This window comes from Numenius arquata, chromosome 21, assembly GCF_964106895.1.
Source record: "Numenius arquata chromosome 21, bNumArq3.hap1.1, whole genome shotgun sequence".
NCBI lineage: Eukaryota > Metazoa > Chordata > Aves > Charadriiformes > Scolopacidae > Numenius > Numenius arquata.
In genome coordinates this window covers 3,523,971-3,543,871 of record NC_133596.1, presented here as the reverse complement: position 1 = coordinate 3,543,871, position 19,901 = coordinate 3,523,971, and the positions used below count along the sequence as shown (strand labels likewise).

The window sequence follows — 19,901 nt, the reverse complement described above, 5'->3', positions numbered from 1 at the left end:
CTCCTACAAACCACGAGATGCTGCTTGTTGATGGCTCAGACTGATCATCACCAACTTTCTTTCCACCGTGGCAGGTCCAGAAGAGGAGAAATCAAGGGCACTGTTGCAGAGCAGTAATAGAACAATCCAGAAAGCGTTTAACAGCAGAACATAAAGAAAACCGGCTTTACATCACATCCGAAATGCCACTCTCTTGGAACAGGCACTTTTCAAGACGACGGGGGGTCATCTGAGCGTTTGGCACCGCCGAGCAGCTACATCAGAAGGGACAAAACCACCCTCTTCCACCTCCGAAACACACGGGGAACGTTCATTTCCTTAAATTCAGTGGTTGGGCCACTGATAACAGCCCACAGCGCAGCCAGATGCCCAGCAGGAGGGAAAAAAACTCCCAGCAGATGAGAAGGCAGAGGCTCCAGGAGTCCTCCGGTTCCACGTGCTCAGAAATACGCTAAATCCAGGATACGTCACCATTCCCCTCACATTCCCAGTGCATTTAGCATGGCTGTTGATAAAAGACCACAGACTGACAAAAGATATCATAATTAGGGACACAAACAAAGGTGTAGTAGAAGTAGGCTTTATGAAAGTATTTCAATTTCGTGGCAAATCTCTGCATCGACATGGGCAGGGAGGCAACTAAATGCTTTGCGGCAGCAATTTCAGTTACCCAAACGAGTTCTTGGATAGACATTTATTACAGGTAGTTTCTCTGTTCCTATTTCTCCAAGAGTTTAAGGCACAAAAGCCTGAAAAGGGCTTATAACATGTACATAAGTGCTATTATTTTCGCTGTCACCTCTAATGCAACATAATATTAGCTTAAATATATTGCTCGTCCATCCAGCTTATACAACATCCAGTAGAAAAACGCTTTCCCAGTTAGCAACAATTTGTTGCACAATATATCGAGGAGATTGCTCTGACCCGTTTTCGCTGCAAGATCTTCAGTTTCACCGTATTCACCCCGACAGGACAGTGGAAGACGCGATGAAATCTTAACATTGAGACCATCAAGGTGTGTCCACAATGGAAAAAAAATAAAGGCATGATACACAAAAATAACGCTTAGACAAGGTTGCTGGTCAAAGTGTTTGAAACTGCTCGAGTGATGGGGAATTATTTCCCGATACACGGGTGGAGAGACAAGCCAAACGTGCCAGAGACCACCAGGTGGAAGGCATCGGTCTGTGGTAATTTTTAACACTCCTTTCCGTCTTTACTCTCCAAAAATTCCAGTAGATTGCTTAGGAACACCCAGCTATAAACTCAACAGCTCAAGATGACAGCTTAGGTTAAGCAGAACATAAGCTTTCATCTCCACAATTCTTTCCCGTGCTCAAGTCACAGCAACCTTACCCAGTCACTGGAAAGCTTTTTGCGACATTTCAGTGGTATCCAACAATGATTTTTTTTTTCAAATAACACATGCATGAGAGTTGGATCAAATGACTGAAGACAATGAAATGGGCAGCAAAACAGAAAGATGGGCAGGAACCAAAATGCAAAGGGTAATTTTACTTAAAAGACCAACTTTTTTATTGTAGGTTGGAGTAGAGTCTTTCCCCTGTGCCATCTCGTTGAAAGTTTATAAATTACAATTCTCAAGAAGTAGTAAGAGTTCATTTCAAGACAAAAGGAATAAAACTGTTGCAGTTCTAATTTTCACCGGGAATAAAAGTCACCGTGATGCTCCTACGATACTCATTCCGTACAGGAAAGGCCACAGTCCTCTCCCGTACCTGGAGTAACAGACCCGGGTGGAGAAAGGGCCACCCCTCGCTACCGCAGGATCCGGGTGCAGCAGGAGAGTCCGGAACGCGCTGGCGGGACGACACACAGCCCACAGCGCCTCCGCAATGAGGCTATAACACGGCCGGAATCTCTGAGGAGACAGTGTCCAAAGGCTGCCAGTGACAGTCCATCAAGGCATCGTAAAGCTCTTCGCTCTGTTCCATAAACTGTTTATTTGCTTCGTGGACGTCCAGCTGAGGCGTCGGATCTGAAGGAGGGAAGACAGGCAGACAAACAGGTCACACAGCCAAATGGGTTAGGAAAAAACCCACACCCCATAAACATGTTAGTTTTATTAAAACAAACGCAAGGGGACTCGCAAAACATTCCCAGCACTTCCCGATGGTGAACCTGACCACATGAGCCCTACCAAATCTTTCTGCAACGGGATAAGAAGTAACTACATCCAAATATCTCCCTTTTTCCAGTGGTGGATGCCCCCATAGCAGAGTCAACAGAGAGAACGCATACCTGCACCTCGCAGCCCAGTGTGGCCCCTTAAACGGCCAGAGAAGGAGGGCTGGCACTAAGGCACCGGACTGCAAAGTGGAGGAGCGGAGGCGCAGGCACACGTTCCGTTCTGCTCCCTCCACTACAGGGTCAGGGTGGATGGTGGGGGACGGACGCTGTTGCAAGAGTCACCAGAGCTCGTCTGCCAAAGCCTCGAACATAGAATCAAAGAATGGTTAGAGTTGGAAGGGACCTTAAAGATCATCTAGTTCCAACTCCCTGCCCTGGGCAGGGACACCTCCCACCACACCAGGTTGCTCCAAGCCCCCTCCAACCTGGCCTTGAACCCCTCCAGGGATGGGGCAGCCACAGCTTCTCGGGGCAACCTGGGCCAGGCTCTCACCACCCTCACAGCAAATGATTCCTTCCCCACATCTCATCTCCATCTCCCCTCTTTCAGTGTCAAACCCTTCCCCGTCGTCCTATGGCTCCCCTCCCTGATCCAGAGTCCCTCCCCAGCTTTCCTGGAGCCCCTTGAGGGACTGGAAGGGGCTCTAAGGTCTCTCTGGAGGCTTCTCTTCTCCAGGCTGAACTCCCCCAGCTCTCTCAGCCTGTCCTCACAGCAGAGGGGCTCCAGCCCTCCCAGCATCTCCGTGGCCTCCTCTGGACCCATTCCAACAGGTCCATGTCCTTCTGCTGTTGGTGGCCCCAGAGCTGGGGGCAGCACTGCAGGGGGGGGTCTCACCAGAGCAGAGCACAGGGGCAGAATCCCCCTCTCGCCCTGCTGGCCACGCTGCTGGGGATGCAGCATTTCACAGTTAGAAACCAAAGAAGTGCCAGCGACACACCCAGTGAATTCTCTACGAGTATGTCCCCTATATATATGTCCCCCTGTATATATTCTTCCCCTTTACAGTTGGAAGAAAGGTTTGTAAATCATTTTGGAGCTGGAGAGCATCCCAGTGGGTACAATTCTGCTGCTCCCAACACACGCTTAACGTTTCACAAAAACTGACTCATTGTATTCCCCAAACCATCCGTAGGATGCCGAGCTCACCTAACCCACAATCTAACACCACCCACAATCTAGAACCGGGGTTATCAGATTAGCGCAATCCCATGGGTTAGTACACAACTATCAGAGTCAAAGCAACCCGCCGACTGAATGGGAAAACTACCAAACACATCAGGAATAAAATGCTTGTAACCATGTTCGCTTTGAGCTACACACCACGTGGTAACACATCACAGGAGAACAGAATTCAGAAAAAGGAATGATACGAGAGCAATACATTATTCCAGTTTCCTATAAATTTCAACATATTCATTTAATCAATGAGAAAAAGACACCCCAGAGACATTCTAATGATAGCACCGGTGTTAGTTTCAGAGAAAGGAAAACTGTCTGCAACGTTTCGAAAAGTCATTAAAGGCTTTCTCATTGACATCGTTACTGATACCTATGGATCCTGTAAAGGATCCAGCCAATTTCCACTGTTACCATCTCATTTCTATATTTTTTTTTAAAGAGAAGATACACTAAATAGCGCATATTCCACTCAAGATGGAAATTTGGAACTGCTAGTATGAAATGATGTTTTTCTTGCATCAATAAATGACAACTGTTCGGATGTGTATCTAAAACACCAACATGTTTTAGTGGCCCATTTCAAGCAAGGAGGAAATGCTGAGGGACGAGGAAAGGCTGAGGGACTTGGGTCTTTTTAGTCTGGAGAAGAGAAGACTGAGGGGGGATCTGATCAATGCCTATAAATACTTAAAGGGCAGGTGTCAGGAGGATGGGGCCAGTCTTTTCTCAGTGGTGCCCAGGGACAGGACAAGAAGTAACGGGCACAAACTGGAACATAGGAAGTTCCATCTGAACATGAGGAGGAACTTCTTTCCTGTGAGGGTGGCAGAGCCCTGGAACAGGCTGCCCAGAGAGGTGGTGGAGTCTCCTTCTCTGGAGACATTCAAACGCCGCCTGGACACGTTCCTGTGTGACCTGCTCTGGAAGGGGGTTGGACTGGATGATCTCCAGAGGTCCCTTCCAACCCCGTATCATTCTGTGATTCTGCGATAATGACTGTTAAAGCAAATACATTATCAATGTGCTAACTGATATCATTTATTTTTTAAACTAAAAGCACAGTGAAGTACCCTGGCCTCTAAATTCCAAGATTTTACAGAAAAACAGACTATCTACATAGTTTGTGTAGCATACCATAAAAATGCTTAAAAAAAGGATAAAACTTGGAGTGCTAGAGAAGATTAAAATCTCACTGCTGGTGAAGTCAATTAATTTCAGTCCTGACAAGGTTCAGACTACGAACAGGAACCGTACAATACGGTTGCAATTGCGCGAGGTGACAGTGACCTACAAATTTTCTCAGACCTCAGATTTACTTAGATAAAGGTATATGATGCATTGAAATTAGGGGCCAATTTGAGAAATACTATCTCTAACCAGTGCAGAAGAGACAGACAACTTCAGTATCAAATTGAAGAGACGTACCTTCCAATGCATCCTCACCAACTTCTTCATATGTCTGCAAGGAGAAAACCAAACACCTTAGGACAGCAGATATTTATCTTTTCCTTACGAACATCACCTGTTGATTACTACTGTCACACACTGACTTTTATTTCTGACTGATTACAACAGAATTCTTCACACACAAGCGCCGTGTTCCACTCCGTGGGGGAGATCCCACACTAGACTTCTAACAGCGGCAGTTCTTTGGATTTCTGTGGTGAAGTTGGGTGACTGTCCTGATCTGTTCTGTCCTCTAAAACAAGGCTTACGAATGATCCCAGAAGGCAGCCTTAGCACCGGCTGTCCAACTGCCCGTATCGAGAGAACCCTTCTACCGTTCACAACTGTATTTGACCTGGACAGGCTGGAAAGTTGGGTGGAGAGAAACCTCATGAAATTCAACAAGGGCAAGTGTAGGGTGCTGCACCTGAGGAGGAATAACCCCATGCACCAGTACAGGTTGGGGGCTGACCTGCTGGAGAGCAGCTCTGTGGAAAAAGAACCTGGGAGTCCTGGTGGACAACAGGATGCCCATGAGCCAGGAATGTGCCCTTGTGGCCAAGAAGGTCAATGGCATCCTGGGGTGCATTAAGAAGAGCCTGGCCAGCAGGTGGAGGGAGGTCATCTGCTCTGCCCTGGTGAGGCCACAGCTGGAGCACTGGGGCCAGTTCTGGGCTCCCCAGTTCAAGAAGGACAGGCAACTGCTGGAGAGGGTACAGCAGAGGGCTACAAAGATGCTGAGGGACCTGGAGCATCTCTCTTACAAGGAAAAGCAGAGGGACTTGGGTCTTTTTAGTCTGGAGAAGAGAAGACTGAGGGGGCATCTGATCAATGCTTATAAATACTTAAAGGGTGGGTGGGAGGAGGATGGGGCCAGTCTTTTTTCAGTGGTGCCCAGGGACAGGACAAGAGGAAATGGGCCCAAACGTGAACATAAGAAGTTCCATCTAAACATGAGGAGGAACTTCTTTCCTGTGAGGGTGGCAGAGCCCTGGAACAGGCTGCCCAGAGAAGGTGTGGAGTCATCTTCTCTGGAGACATTCAAACCCCGCCTGGACATGTTCCTGTGGGACCTGCTCTGGCAGGGGGTTGAACTAGATGATCTCCAGAGGTCCCTTCCAACCTCTATCATTTTGTGACTCTGTGATTAACAGACCCCTTGTGTCTCTTAAGAGACCTTTTTACCCCTCCAATTCCAGCAACATCCCCCGCACAAGGCAACAGCACACACCAGGGTCTGCTCAACAGTTCTGTTTCCTCATCAAGTAGCTACAGTAAGACCTCAGAGCTCGAAAATAAAATGTGCCCACCACGGTTTTGTGAAGCACCTCGTGTTTCTGTGCTGAGAGATCACGGAAACGTGAGTATGTTGCGCCATCCTACCTGCATTGTGCTCTGCGTGTATCCGTACTGGGGGTAGCTGTAGCTGTAACTGCCCGTGTTCTGGTCGTAGCCCCACTGGGCATAGTAGTTGTGATATTGTTGGTAATATTGGTTATAATTATAGTTGTACATCTGATTGTACTCCATTGATTTCACACGATTACTTAAAAAAATAAAGCAGCCATAAGTTGCAAATAATGCAGAACAATTATGAAACAAAAGCAGTGAAATAGTTTAAGATACAACATGGTACATAGGCAAGGCTTAGTCTAACATGCAAACTTCAGTCTTTAAAATATATTCACTATTTACTGCAGCAGTATTTATCATTTGCATACATTTGCAAAAAGAAAGAAGTGGTTTAAACTTAACGCCCTTTCCTGTATTCATATTCATCTTCATTAATAAACATTGCTTTCATTCTTTAGGAGTTTATTTAGTATCCCTTCCTGGCTTTGGGAAGGGAAGAGTTCAGGACTACGAGCCTCAGATTAGAACAATCCTGAACCATGGATGCAGATTCTTGGGGCCCTTTTTCCTTCTGACAAAATAAATAAAGTACTCTGCAGCTTCCTGAGACCAGGTAGTGAGTCTTGTTTTACGTGAAGAATTAAAGATTTAGGGCCTTGCAAAAGAACTGGGGTATTTTTTTTAGTAAGAATGGATAAAAATCTCTCCCTCCTGCCACTATCATACAGAAGCTTGAGTGGCAACTGGTTGTCCCCATTCCCACCGAACTGGGTGATCTTCAACTCACAGAGCTGGAAGAACGCACGAAGCCAAAAGAACTACAAGTAATTAAAAAAATAAACTTAAATAGCCTGTGAGCTGACTAAAATTCTCATTCCCAAGGAACTGGGAATCCCACCTGATTATCAAGATTTGAAATAATGAGATGACAAATATCGTTTGAAAATGAAAATATGTCACACATAAAGCTATGATGAAATCAGTGAGAAGTGGGAAGAGGGAAACATAAATCTTCTCACCACAATAAACCCTCTTTTTCTGCTTTTCTCTTCCTTATCCCCCCAAGACTTCTGAGGTCACTGAAAATCTAAATATTATTCAAATAGGGAGCAATTACTATTATTCGTATTACCCTAGTGCTACGAGCCCCAAGTCAGACCAGGATCTCATTGTATCAGGTTCTGAACAAACACAGAAAAAAAAGTTAATCCCTGCCCCAAAAAACTTAAGTTTAGTAGACATTATAATAGAATTAGCAAGGTAATAGAGCTTTGCTATCCAGACATCAACAAGCAGATTTAGGCTATTTCAATTTAAAGCAAAGGAATATATACTTCAAAAATAATCATATTTAAATACAGTGTGTCTACTTGTGTGTGTTCATATTTAAATACGTGTATGTATTTAATAATGTATATAAACAAAAACAGTGTAAAATGCTTAGTCTTGATCTTTTGTTCTAATTTTTTTGAACTCCTCCAGCTACTTTACTGTATTTGTGGGTATTCCTTCACTTTGTGATGGAAACATCCAGGAAATGTACCCAAACCACTAAAAGCCACTTAAAAATACCCGTGATTTCTTATAGAAACGTCTGGCTGCTCTTATACTCACGCTTTTGGTATAGCCACACTCAAGCGTACAGGTTTAGAGCCCAACCCCACAGCGCCCTGACATTCCGTCAGCGCTCGTTTCTGTTCCAGTTCATCCGTGAATTTCACGAACCCGTAACCTCTGCAGAGATACAGAATAATTCACGTAAAACAAAAAAGCCATGCCTTTTTTTTTTTTTTTTAAATATTTACAGTGAAATACAAACTGATTTTGAAAAACACAGCAAATGAACCACTTTCACTAGGGCTTTTTAGTAGAGATTAAATGATTCCTTCTTCCAGTTGCTTTTGCAAAATGCTTGAAACCGTCCGTCGGTTTTCGGCGGCACTTTCAAGGGCTTCACAAAAGTAAAGTAGTTCTTGTGCCAGCAGATTCTGGGGAATTGGAAGTGAGCTGACACGAGACATGTCGAAATGCATGAACAGACAGTAGCAAAGCCTTAAATCTATCCTGGGAGGATACAGATAAACTAAACAGTTGCAAGTCAGCACAGGATTGACAAGGCATCGGCACCGTTTCTATCGGAAACTGCCCCACTGTGAAGGAAAACATTGCTTTCCTGTAGGATTGACCGAGATACATTTTCCAATCGAGCCCTTTTTTTCAGCAGGAAAATACTCAAATAGGTTTTCTGTCATTCCTAAGAACCTAAGGCCCCATCAGAGTTCCCAACAGTGGACCAGAAAATGAGCTCTTAACGTGAAATTGCTAAAACTTGCTCTGACAGCACAACTCGAACAGGGGTAACACGCGGCCAGAAACCCCTCCGCTCCGCGGCCATCCTTCGTACGCCAGCCAGATGGAAAACAGTAACTCCCCTCCAACCCCAAAGGTCCTTTGCGTGAGATTCTGATGCTGAGGTGAGTCAGAAGCAACGCAAGAGCATCCAGGAGGGCAGTGCCAGGATGCCGAGATGGGATGGGCCGCCTCACGCAGCAGAAAGATCAAAGACTTAGGTGTGGGAGGTGAAGAGGAATCCATCTAGGCAAAGAAAGGAGTTTGGGAGGGAAAGGGCTTGTCTACCTGGGGAAAAGAACCAGCCGTAAGCAAGGGTGTAAATTTACAGCGTATTATCTATTCTGTGGGAACACTTAAACACCAAGTAACACACTCTTTGGAAAGCAGCATCACCTCTTACTCGTGGTAGGTCCTCACTGGAAGCTATTTACAGAGCAGCTGGTGCCCCATAAAATGCAGTATCTTGCACAGCAAGCGATACACCCAAGTCCAAAGGTATATTTTTATACATATATGCATGTACGTACACGCATTCCTCACATACAGAAGACCAAATCAAAGCTCAGGCTTATCTATATACAGACTGGATAATTAAGCAAGGCAAAACTACATGGGTACCCAGTCTGTTTAACTTGCCCTCTACGAAAAGACTGGCAAACTAAACCAGTGCAAGTCAGCTTTTAAGTCAGTTTAGGTGTTGGCACACAAAGCGTGTAAGTTTCTAAGCTGCTATGAAGACTCCTGCAGCCTTTCGGATGGGACCAGGAGTGTGTAAGGGAATCTGGGAATACTGGGGTTCCAAAATAAAGGCGAACAGCTAATGAGTTGGATGTGGTATATAGGAATAGATGTTGGATGCAGCAAAGGAGACAGTGATTCTTCCAACTTTTCCACTTTTTTCACACCAATGGCTAAACCAGATGTTAGTACAGAAGAAAACCCACCAAGAAATTGCTTCTTCATGGCCAGGACCTCCCTGGCAGACATTCTGTCCTGTCCCTGCAGTTAGAAGCCCCCCAGCCTGCACCCTCAGCAGAAAGTAGAGAAGCAGGCACAGCACCACGTCGTCAGGCTCCCAGCTCCTCTCTTGCCTGGACAAGAGGTGCTGGGAGGGGACCTTCCTGATCTACCAGCCCTGGCTGGAAGGACTTGGAACAGACTTGGAACAGCAACAACCCCTCTGTCAGGAAGCGGTAAAAGGAAGGGTCTTCTCTCTCCCTCCTTTTGAATGAGCTGCAAAGAGCTTTAGAGCTGTCCAATTAAAACAACCCCGGGACAAAAATAGGATGAGAGAGCGCTACTTTAAAAACGAAACAATTTTCATTTTCTCTTCAGACTTCTCTTCAGACTCTTTTCAGTGGTTGCCAGCGAGAGGACGAGGGGCAACGGGCACAAGCTGGAACATAGGAGGTTCCACTCAAATATGAGAAGAAACTTCTTTAGGGTGAGGGTGACAGAGCCCTGGAACAGGCTGCCCAGGGAGGGTGTGGAGTCCCCTTCTTTGGAGATTTTCAAGACCCGCCTGGATGCAGTCCTGAGTAACATGCTCTGACTCGCTCTGGGCAATCCTGCTTCGGCAGGGGAGTTGGACTAGATGATCTTTATGGTCCCTTCCAACTCTAAAAATTCAGTGAAATTCAGTGAAATCAGTGACACTTGCAGTTGCTTCAGCTTTGAGTATCTGCGCAAGTCACAACAAAGCCCCTGGCAGCAACGCCCCGGCCCTGGAAGGGGAGAGCGCTGTGCTCTTCTCAGCAACGGGCCTTTCAGTCCCTGCTCTCTCCCCAAGCTACCACAGATTCCCTCTCCCTGAGGACTGCATCTAGGAACAGTTCCCAAAGCCCAACTAATGGCCCAACCTCCATTATCCAACACTTATTTTGTAGGCAGGGACTGAAGCAGCAAAACAAGAACTGCTGGGTTTACACCTCTGAGGAGAAGGAGGAGGCAGCACTCAGAGCCCACCCCGGCAGTGTGGGTCTCAGGTGAGGTGGCAGCAGGAGCATGAGGGTGACTTCATAGCCAGAGAGTGACTGAGCAGCTCTGCAAGAGGTTCAGGTTGCAGATGAAGAACAATTTTGTTACTAGGGAGGCAGAGCAGCTCTGGAACAGGCTGCCCAGACAGGTTGTATTATCTCCATCCTGGGAGGTTTCCCAGGCTACACAATCCATGGCTGACCTGCTCCAGCATTGGCAGAGGTCCTGTTCAGTGGGAAGTTGGCCCAGACTACCTCCGGAGGTTCCTTCAAACCAACATGTTTAAGACTGAGAAACCTTATGTGAGAAAGAAGGGAGATCTACAGCCGTATTCTAAGTCTTATCACCACATTCTCATAGGTATTGCATCAGCATATTGCCTTTCATTGAAGCCATGTTCTGTTTTGAAAACAAGGATGCTCACCAACCAGTCCCTCTTCTGGGAAAATAGTTTCATTTTCCGCTATTTAGAAAATGTTTTAATCACGTTAAGAAACCTGACTTTTTGACATCTGTTTTTGGCAAGACATTTCCAGTGAAGATGAACAACGCGGCTACTAAGTACCTGACAACGAATCATAGCTTTGTTTGCCCTGCCCTATTTGAAACAAAAACCTGTAAAGCCTTCACAGGGATGTACACTCAACGGCCTAAAGACTGTAAAAGCGCAATTCCACCTGAGAGTCCAGGAAAATGGTGTTTCAAGATTACTTAGACAATTTTCAGCATTTTCAGAAGTGCAATAACATACTGCCAACCGGAGTGACAATACGCCGTGATGACTATCAAACCCCAAACATACAGTAGATTGAAGGTCCAAGTACGTTGTATTTTAAGATTACTAAAATCTAAGCTGATAGAACTATTCTTTTTCCCTTGCTGCATTATATCTTTCCCGTTGCTGCACGTGAAGTGAAAGAAAAGAACGAATAAAAGATGACTTACTTGGATACTCCTGCCTGATCCAAAACGACTTTTCCACCTCTACACGATGGATAAACTTTAACAAAAAATTCATATAACATGCCATCATCCACATCAGGAGTCAGGTCTCCCACAAAAAGTGAATATTCTGGACTAAAGAAAACAAAAGAAAACTTTTTAAGTACAGTCATACAAAAGGAGAGGTGTGCTGAGTGACGGCTAACATTTAGCCTAAACATTTGAAAAGTGATATTAAAGGACCATTTAATGGATATTTTAAAACATCAGCAGTTAGGTTGCTTAAGTGACTAAAATTTTATATTGACACTGCTTTTTCAAGTTAATTCAAGCAGCACAACTAATCTACTTACTGCTTTTTATTCAGAAAGAATTTCATTTTATAGTTCTCACAGGATATCTCTGCATTTCTAATACGGCAAGAAAACATTAACGTTTCATTTCTAGATTTGCTATTTCCAATATACCAATCTTAAATTATAACATATGAACTAAGATACTTGGATGCTAGGAAGTTTAAATATCTTAAAAGACACTCCTGATAAATCTGCTGTGTTACTGTCCTCCTCCCTCTGCTAAAGACTCCCGGGGCAAGGTGCTGGAATCAGAAAGGCTCGTTATCCACCTCCGTTTCCAGAGCAAATGGAAGCGTAAGAATTAGTCACCAAACATCAATCTCGTTCTTGGTCCTGTCTCTCACGCCTTGATTCTAATCTAAAATGTTGTTTTTGTAAAAGGTTCATAAATAATCATCTAAAATAAAAATATAATTGCGGAGATATGACTAATACTACATTAATAAATTGCAGGACTCTGTTGCTTTCACCCTCGTACACCCCTCCCTGAACAACTCCTTCGTGTTATGATTACCAGAACCGTGTAAGCGTTTCTGGGCAAGAGCTGTGAAAGGAACTCACCCCCTCCCCTCAAACCTCAGGAGCCTAAATCAGCCCCTTTGCCTCCTTGGGCACCTTTCCCTGCCCATGGAGAACGATGGGCTCCTCCAGAGGGCAATTCAGAGCACCCTTCTCTCTGCTGGCTGTTGTGGGACTCCAGGTGGTTACACCAGGTGGTGTGAAACCACTGCGTTTATCTTCAGATGCTAAAGACATTCATGGCATTACGTGGCATTATGATGGGATGCATCTGCAGAAAGTGCTACCACGCTACAGCATCACACATATCTACAGCGTGCGCCAAGGCAGTTTAACATAATTGACATTTTTAATTACAGGATTTAATGGACGAAATGGTCCAAATATTAGTTGTACACATCTCAGGAATGTTCTCCCACCCAAATATCCTCGCTGTACATCTCATCTGGCAATGAAGAACTTGGGGGTTTACATATTTTGAATACTCTTTGCAAGGCAATTGATAAAGAGACATTAAGCAGGCAAACATTTGAATAGTGAGCGCTTACCTGTTATCGGGCTGTTTTCCATACGTTGCATAATTCAATTTAAATCGCTTTGCCTGAAACAAGGCAAAAATGAACCCAAACAATTAGGGAAAAATACAATAAGCTTATTACACACAGCTTTCTAAATGCTGACAGGTGTTCGATGCAGTCAGGTCAGCCAGTTAAGGTACAAAGGACAACATTTTTATTTGATGGCAGTACAGATCTAATAACGAAAATCAGCGAAGAGTGTGCACCAAGAAGTCTGGCTTATCTTTACTTCAATGGTTTATAAAGCTAGTGAAAGGAGATGAACCTTACTTAGCATCACATTTTTGTTATCTTTAAGCAAGAAAGGAAAACAGAGGTGCTAATAACAAATATTAAATGATTTCTAATTGTAAGCTCTTGAAATTAAATGACAGCACGGATTGTTGGACATTTGTGATTTACAAGACCACTGGCAGATGAGAATCTGCCACATCGGAAAATGGAATCAATCCCTGAGTCAGGAAGTATGGCTGAACGCCTTACTACGATCCCAAATTGAGGTTTTGCTGAAAGCCCTACCTGTTCTTGGACACTGGAGGCATCCCTAAACTTTACACCTTATTTTCTTTTTAAACAAATTTCCCAGGAGCCCAGATGTGTGCTCACTGGTACATCTGGAACTCCCCGCCCCCATCCTACCACGCTTCAGCAACTTGTGCCCAACTCTGAGTACTGTGTCCAGTTCTGGGCTCCCCAGTTCAAGAAGGACAGGCAACTCCTGGAGAGTGTACAGCAAAGGGCTACAAAGATGATGAGGGGCCTGGAGCATCTCTCTTACAAGGAAAAGCAGAGGGACTTGGGTCTGTTTAGTCTGGAGAAGACTGAGGGGGGATCTGATCAACACCTATAAATGCTTAAAGGGTGGGTGTCAGGAAGATGGGGCCAGTCTTTTTTCAGTGGTGCCCAGTGACAGGACAAGAGGTAATGGGCCCAAACGTGAACATAAGAAGTTCCATCTAACCATGAGGAGGAACTTCTTTCCTGTGAGGGTGGCAGAGCCCTGGAACAGGCTGCCCAAAGAGGTGGTGGAGTCTCCATTTCTGGAGACATTCAAACCCCGCCTGGACACGTTCCTGTGCAACCTGCTCTGGGTGGGACCTGCTCTGGCAGGGGGTTGGAGGAGGTGATCTCCAGAGGTCCCTTCCAACCCCGCATCATTCTGTGATTCCCATTCAAGTCTAGACCAAGATCTAAGGAGCAGTTGGTCTTCTGCCTCAAAATCCCCAGGGTATCAATCCCATGGGAATTCTTACACGATGCTTAGCACACAATGACCCAAGCAGCGCACTGCCCAGTGCAATGGTAATTGCTATTTTCTTCTGAACCATGTCTGGCAGAGGAAGAAGCAAAGAACCGGACTCCTTTACAAGAGCTCTGGTATCCAAACTCACGCAGACAGTAGAAGACCTAAATTGGATTCCCTCATCAGCTTGACGGGCTTCAAAACCATTTTCCTGTCTCCCAACAGGCGTCCAAAGCAGATATCCCTCTGCACTACACAGTGGCACAGGGGAATTTGGCCAAAGCAAGGCTACTGTGAGCCCACAGCCTGGAGATCAGACTGTTTGCTCAGTACAGCCGAGGGCCCAGCGTGCTCCTGCACCTTGGATGACGTACTTTCTTCCCTCAAAGACAGCGTAAATAATTCTTGGGAAATAGAGCAAAGACTTAACTCTAGGCTATATTCGTGTTCCCTGCATGCTTGCATTCACTGGTGCGCAGCGGTACAGAACTCCTTCTGGGGACCGTTTACAAGCTAACACAAAATTTAGGTTCCACTGTGAAGCACTTTCATCTTTTTGGGGGGATTTCACTCTTCATGGCAATATTTTTGGGTTTAAAATCGATGAGAGACCTGAGAGTATTCCACTCAAATGGGAACTGGGGACATTAATTCTGTAAAACAGAGACAGCAGCAGCCCCATGGCTCGCTGTTATTCCTTTGGCTGATCGGGTATTTAAAAATAAATAAAAGAGCGAGCCACATTTGGCTTTCTGCAAACAAGAGAAAAAGTATCTAAATGCAAGAGACGAGAAGAGGACAGTCACCTGCTGGGTGCACTGATTTGGGCTGCCCACACTGGATCTCCATCTGACATCTGTAATTCCCTCCATGTCTCAGGTAAATCATCCCTCTACGCTACATTTTGAATTCAATTATGGATAAAGGCAGGTATTCCCGAAACCAACCTTCAATTATTATATTACTCCTTGCAAGAGCTGCTCTCTTTCTCTCTCTAGTGACTATAGAAGGCACAGAGAAGATCAGCTTCCCTTAACTGGGGGCTCTGATTTGCAGTATAAGGGCATATTAAACCGGACAGGGAAACGGGTAGCTCCAGGCCTCCCATCGACCCCTGTTAACAGGGAACACCATCCTCTCAGGAAGGTTGACCAAACAGTTCAAGGAACAACACCTGAACTTCCCAGTCTCCTACTCAGGGTATTAACTACACTGAAAGAGGCAACAGTCTAGTATCACACCGTAACTGAGGTGATTCTAGAGCTGCTTTATGAACCAGTCACCCCAGCGACTGTAGCCAACTCCTGCGGGTACAACGGGCAGCTGTGTCAGCCGTCCCCTTCGAATCTACCACACATTCGAGTCAACATCCTAAAATTAGCCTCTATGACTACGATTCCTCCTCTTCTTCCGAACCACCCAGCTTTTATGTATCCGAGACATTCGTTATGTATTGCAATTATACTAAATAATGCAAGGCGTAAAAGTCATGTTACTCTTGCGAATCAAAGTTACTCAAAACTCAGTGCGAACTTGCAAGTTCATCTTCTACTTATATATCTCAGAAACACAACATTTCTATACCTACATTTTTTCCAGACGCTCACACAGAAATTAGTATTTTTCCCGACAATTTTCTGAGCAAGAACACTAATAGTTTTATGCTGATTAATTTAACTCTAAAGAAAAGAAGAATCCCAGTTTGCTCACTCTGAATTTGTCTGTAATAATGCAAAATATAGATTCCACACTATCTATTCCTTCCCAGTTTTGCTTCCCAACTGGCTGATTTCATTTACTTACCGGTGTAGCACCAGGAAGCGGTTTTCCATTGATTTTATGTAAACATTTCTCTGCAGTAGCTAGATCTGCAAATTCTACAAAGCAATAGCCTGCTGGAATTCTGAACATACGACACAGGAGAGGAGAGAGAAAGATTTCAGATTTAAAACACATTTGAGAAGGAATATTATACTTCTAGAGAACTGGTAGGAAATTTGCTATAGTTGCAATACTTAGAACAATTTCTTTTTCCAAGTAAAAGCATTAGCTACCAAAAAGAAGCTTGCAAAGTAATCTTGGATCTCAAATAAAGTGATACTACTTACCAGTAAGTCATGTCAACATAAGCACATAGAAAATAGTTTGGCTCATAATTAGTTCGCTTCCTATTTTGACTACGAATTTTCCCACCCAAGTTTAAACAACCGAAAACTGAAATTACAACATTTACAAGAACACGAAACTACTTTATTCTGCGTGCAGTCACTCGCTTTATTCCGAACTAACTCAAAAGCTTCTCCTATCATTCTTTCCAAGTCAGACTTCCTGCCTCTGCCAGCGCCACAGAGCTGCACCAGTGCAACCATTGACACAGACTGGTCACCGGAGCCTGCAGCCCTGGAGGTGGAATTCCCACGGGGACCGTATGGCGGACATATGCCACTCCGAATGAGTGCTGAAGCACTGCAGGATGAGGGCCAAACCTTGGTCGAAGAGCCAGCGATCGCCCTCTCCATTGCTACCATCAATATACCCATATTGTTGGCAGCAACGGTGAAGAGCTCCAAGGGAAAATCGCTGTAATACGGCCAGGACCACAGTGACGGGCAGAGGGCGAAGGGTTCAATCCAAACGTACTGGTAGAACAAACTGAGAACAAGCATAAACAGTTACCCTGTCAACCTGTTTCGAATGATTTTTACACTCAGTACAAGCTCTCCCATGGTGGCAAAGGCTCTTGAAACAAAGTTTTCATCCATATATGGCTCCAGCTATAAAAGCAAAAAAAGAAAAAAAAAAAAAAAGTTAGACCAAGGCATCTACAAAAAGGAGAATATTTGTGTCAATGTGACCCTAAGCAGTTAAAACATTATTGAGAAGTATTTTACCCTTACACTTCAAAAAGAAGACTCATTTAAGAGGGTCGATGCCACTCAAAACCAGCAGGCATGCATGAACCAGGCTCAACAGTCTGCAAAGTGGAACCCAAGAGACAGCATGAATTTCAGAGAACAGGGAGCTTTCACAGAAGGACAAAAGCCACTCAGAAACATACAGCAACAAACTGAGCGTTCACTACACGGAGCAGGGGACAAGGAGGTGGCAGGCTCCTGCTCTGTACGCCAGGGCGACCAGGACACAGGCGCGGCGCAGCCCAGGGTGCTCTGACGAAGGGGCGGCATGAGTCAGGTAACGCAGCCCCCCCACCGAGCTGGGGTCGGGGTCTGCAGAGCCGTGTCTACCTCCCATAACCGTGCAGATAATCAGGGCAGCGCTCGGAGGGGAGACCTCTAACCGCGTCCCGCAGGTCTGAGCTTTGTTCTGCAAGGTGGGTGCACTGACCGTGTCTACGTCACAGGCGAGGGGGTGGCAGCGTGGATGTCAGAGCGCGCCTGAAGTGGCACTGTGTGAGTGAGCACGTGTCTGTGATGGTGTGAGTGAGTGAAAAGTATGAAATGGCGTTGCAACGTGGACCGAATTTATGCTGGGCGGAGGGAAAAGGATGCCTCTCGCTGCAATAGAAGGCAGAGGAGGGAACTAACTGAAATTCAGGTTTTGTGCAATACGCACACTGATGGGGACCGCTGCGTCTGACGGGTAACACAGGGTCAGGGTGTGGGGGGAACATATATGGCTCCATACAAGTAATATATATATATATATACATATATATATACCTGCCTGAGTATGACAGGTGGCCTCGTGGTAACTGACAGCCCTCGAGTGTGTTCGTGTGTCTGTCAGGTACCAGGTGGCTCCGTCAACCGGGTGCGTGACAGAAGGTGCAGTATGTGACAGTGGGTCACCATACTGCACTCGCACGTGCAAAAGGTGGCAGATGCCCTGCAGAGGTGCGAGTGGAAAGCTGAAAGGACTCCGTTACGTGTGCCAGAAGCAGGAGGCAGCACTACGTACGGACACACCACGCAGAGGGTGATCCCGTGGTGTGTGTGCACAGCAAAGCCAGGCTCATAAAGGCAACAGGTGATTGTTGCTTGGGTGTGTACGCGTGTGTTTCACAGAGCCACAGCCTGCTTGTGAGAGAGGTGACTGAAGAAGAAGATGGTTTTATGGTGGAGAGGTGGTAGATAACCCTTTGCGTGGGTAAAAGGGACAGCAGACTCCGTGGAGTCTGACTGCATGAGTGTGTCAGTGTATGTGTGCAATGCAATGGCAAACTTGGTGTGCGTGAGTGAGCGTGTAAGAGAAGCACCCAGTGGGATCCTCACTGATGTGCGGGGTTGTGTGTACACACACACACACATGAGAGAGACTGAGGAAGCCTACAGGGCGCATGTGTGTGTGCAAGCAGGACTATGCAATGTACTGCTGTGAGTCTGTAGGAAAGGGGCTGGAGAAAGGTGTGTGTGCAAGTAACAGGCAACATGGAAATTGTGATATGCTGGTGTACCTGCATATGCACGTCTATATGTATATGCAGGTGTGTAAAAGCATGTGGCAGGCAGCAAGGACACTATGACGCAGCAGTGGGGGTGTATACGTGAGTGTAAAAGTGGCAGATAGTGCAGACACTGCAAGACAGCGTAAGCACATACATGCAGGCGTGGGTGGGGGTGGCAAAGCACCCCCCAAAGGGTGTGAGTGTGTATGAAAGTGTGTGTGTACAGTGGCAAGCGGTGAGGGACAGAGGTGCACGAGTATGATGATCCTAATAAGCGTGAGTGCACCCCCCCAGGTGTGCACGTGTGTGGGGTGGGTAGTGAGGGACACTCTGGGATAGGTGCATACAAGCAGGAGAGAGCAAGTGGCTCCAAGTGTGAGCACAAGCACGTGAGCCCAGCAGCACAAGCACGAGTGCAAGCGTGTGAGTGTGTAAGTGCCTTAGAGCGTATGACCATGAGCATGCAAGTGTCTACAAGCACGAGTGTACAAGCCAGCGTATAAACCCTAGAAACGTGCAAGCGGACAGCCTTGTGAGTACGTGAGTGTGTAAGTGCCTAACAAAGCATGAGAGTGCGAGAACACGTGTGCCCACGAGCGTGCCGGCCCACTACCGTGAGCACAGGTAGCACGGGACACTGGTGTTAAGTGCCACCAGTGTGCCTGTCACCCCGGCTAGTCACTCTGGAGCGTGTGAGTGTAATCTGTGAGTGTGTAACTGCCCACGAATGTGCCTGTCGGGGTGAGGTTAGTGTCTCTGAGCGTGTGTTTGTGTGTGTCAGTGCATGTCAGTGTGCGTGTCAGCCTGCGTGAGCCCCGCCAGCGTGCACAGGAGTGAGTGTGGGTGAGAGTGTCAGTCAGCCCGGGAGTTTATGCGGGTGTCAGAGTGTGTGAGGGGCCGTGAGGCTGTGTCAGGGCGTGAGGGTGTCAGCCTGTGTGAAGGTGTCAGTCAGTCAGTGTGAGAGAACCTGTCAGTCAGTCGGTGTGAGGGTGTCACTCAGCCGGGTCGGGGAGTGTGTGTGAGGGTGTCAGTCAGTCAGTGCGCCCCAGCCCGCGGTCGCCCCGGGCCCGGCCGCCCCCACGCCGTCCCGCCGGCCCGGCCGCCCCGCTGCCCGCCTCACAAAGCCCCGCGCGGGTCCCGGCCGGACACTCACGTCCCCCATCCACAGGCTGGCGGCCATGCTGCTCCCCCCCAGGCCCCGCGGCGGGCTTAGCGGGGCCGCGGCTTTCGCCTCCCGGCTCGGCCCCGCCGCTGCCGCCGCCGGCGCCGCCTCACGCCGACCCCGCGGCCCGCTCCGCCGCCGCGCTGCCCCGCCGCCTCCTCCGCGGCGCCCGGCGGGCGGAGAGAGCGGCGCCCCCGCCGCCACGGGCGCCCCCGCCCCGCCACAGCGCCCCCT

General features: G+C 46.8%; 1 protein-coding gene across 2 annotated transcripts; it reads right to left on the bottom strand.

Annotated features, from left to right (window-relative positions):
• Window positions 1-565: 565 nt before the first annotated feature.
• TRNAU1AP (tRNA selenocysteine 1 associated protein 1) lies at window positions 566-19,685 on the bottom strand. Of its 2 annotated transcripts, none has more exons than XM_074162030.1 (9): window positions 19,659-19,685; window positions 16,777-16,874; window positions 15,904-16,003; window positions 12,828-12,880; window positions 11,408-11,539; window positions 7,748-7,867; window positions 6,164-6,326; window positions 4,760-4,793; window positions 566-2,002 (listed from the first exon to the last, which is right to left on the bottom strand). In XM_074162030.1, the coding sequence occupies exons 1-9, from the start codon at window positions 19,683-19,685 to the stop codon at window positions 1,866-1,868; spliced, it is 864 nt and encodes a 287-aa protein (XP_074018131.1). In that variant the 3' UTR covers window positions 566-1,865. The 2 variants fall into 2 exon arrangements, 1 of the variants encoding a protein (XP_074018131.1); XR_012463617.1 differs by lacking the exon at window positions 19,659-19,685 and adding an exon at window positions 2,266-2,456 and having other exon boundaries at window positions 685-2,002; window positions 16,777-16,868.
• Window positions 19,686-19,901: the final 216 nt, after the last annotated feature.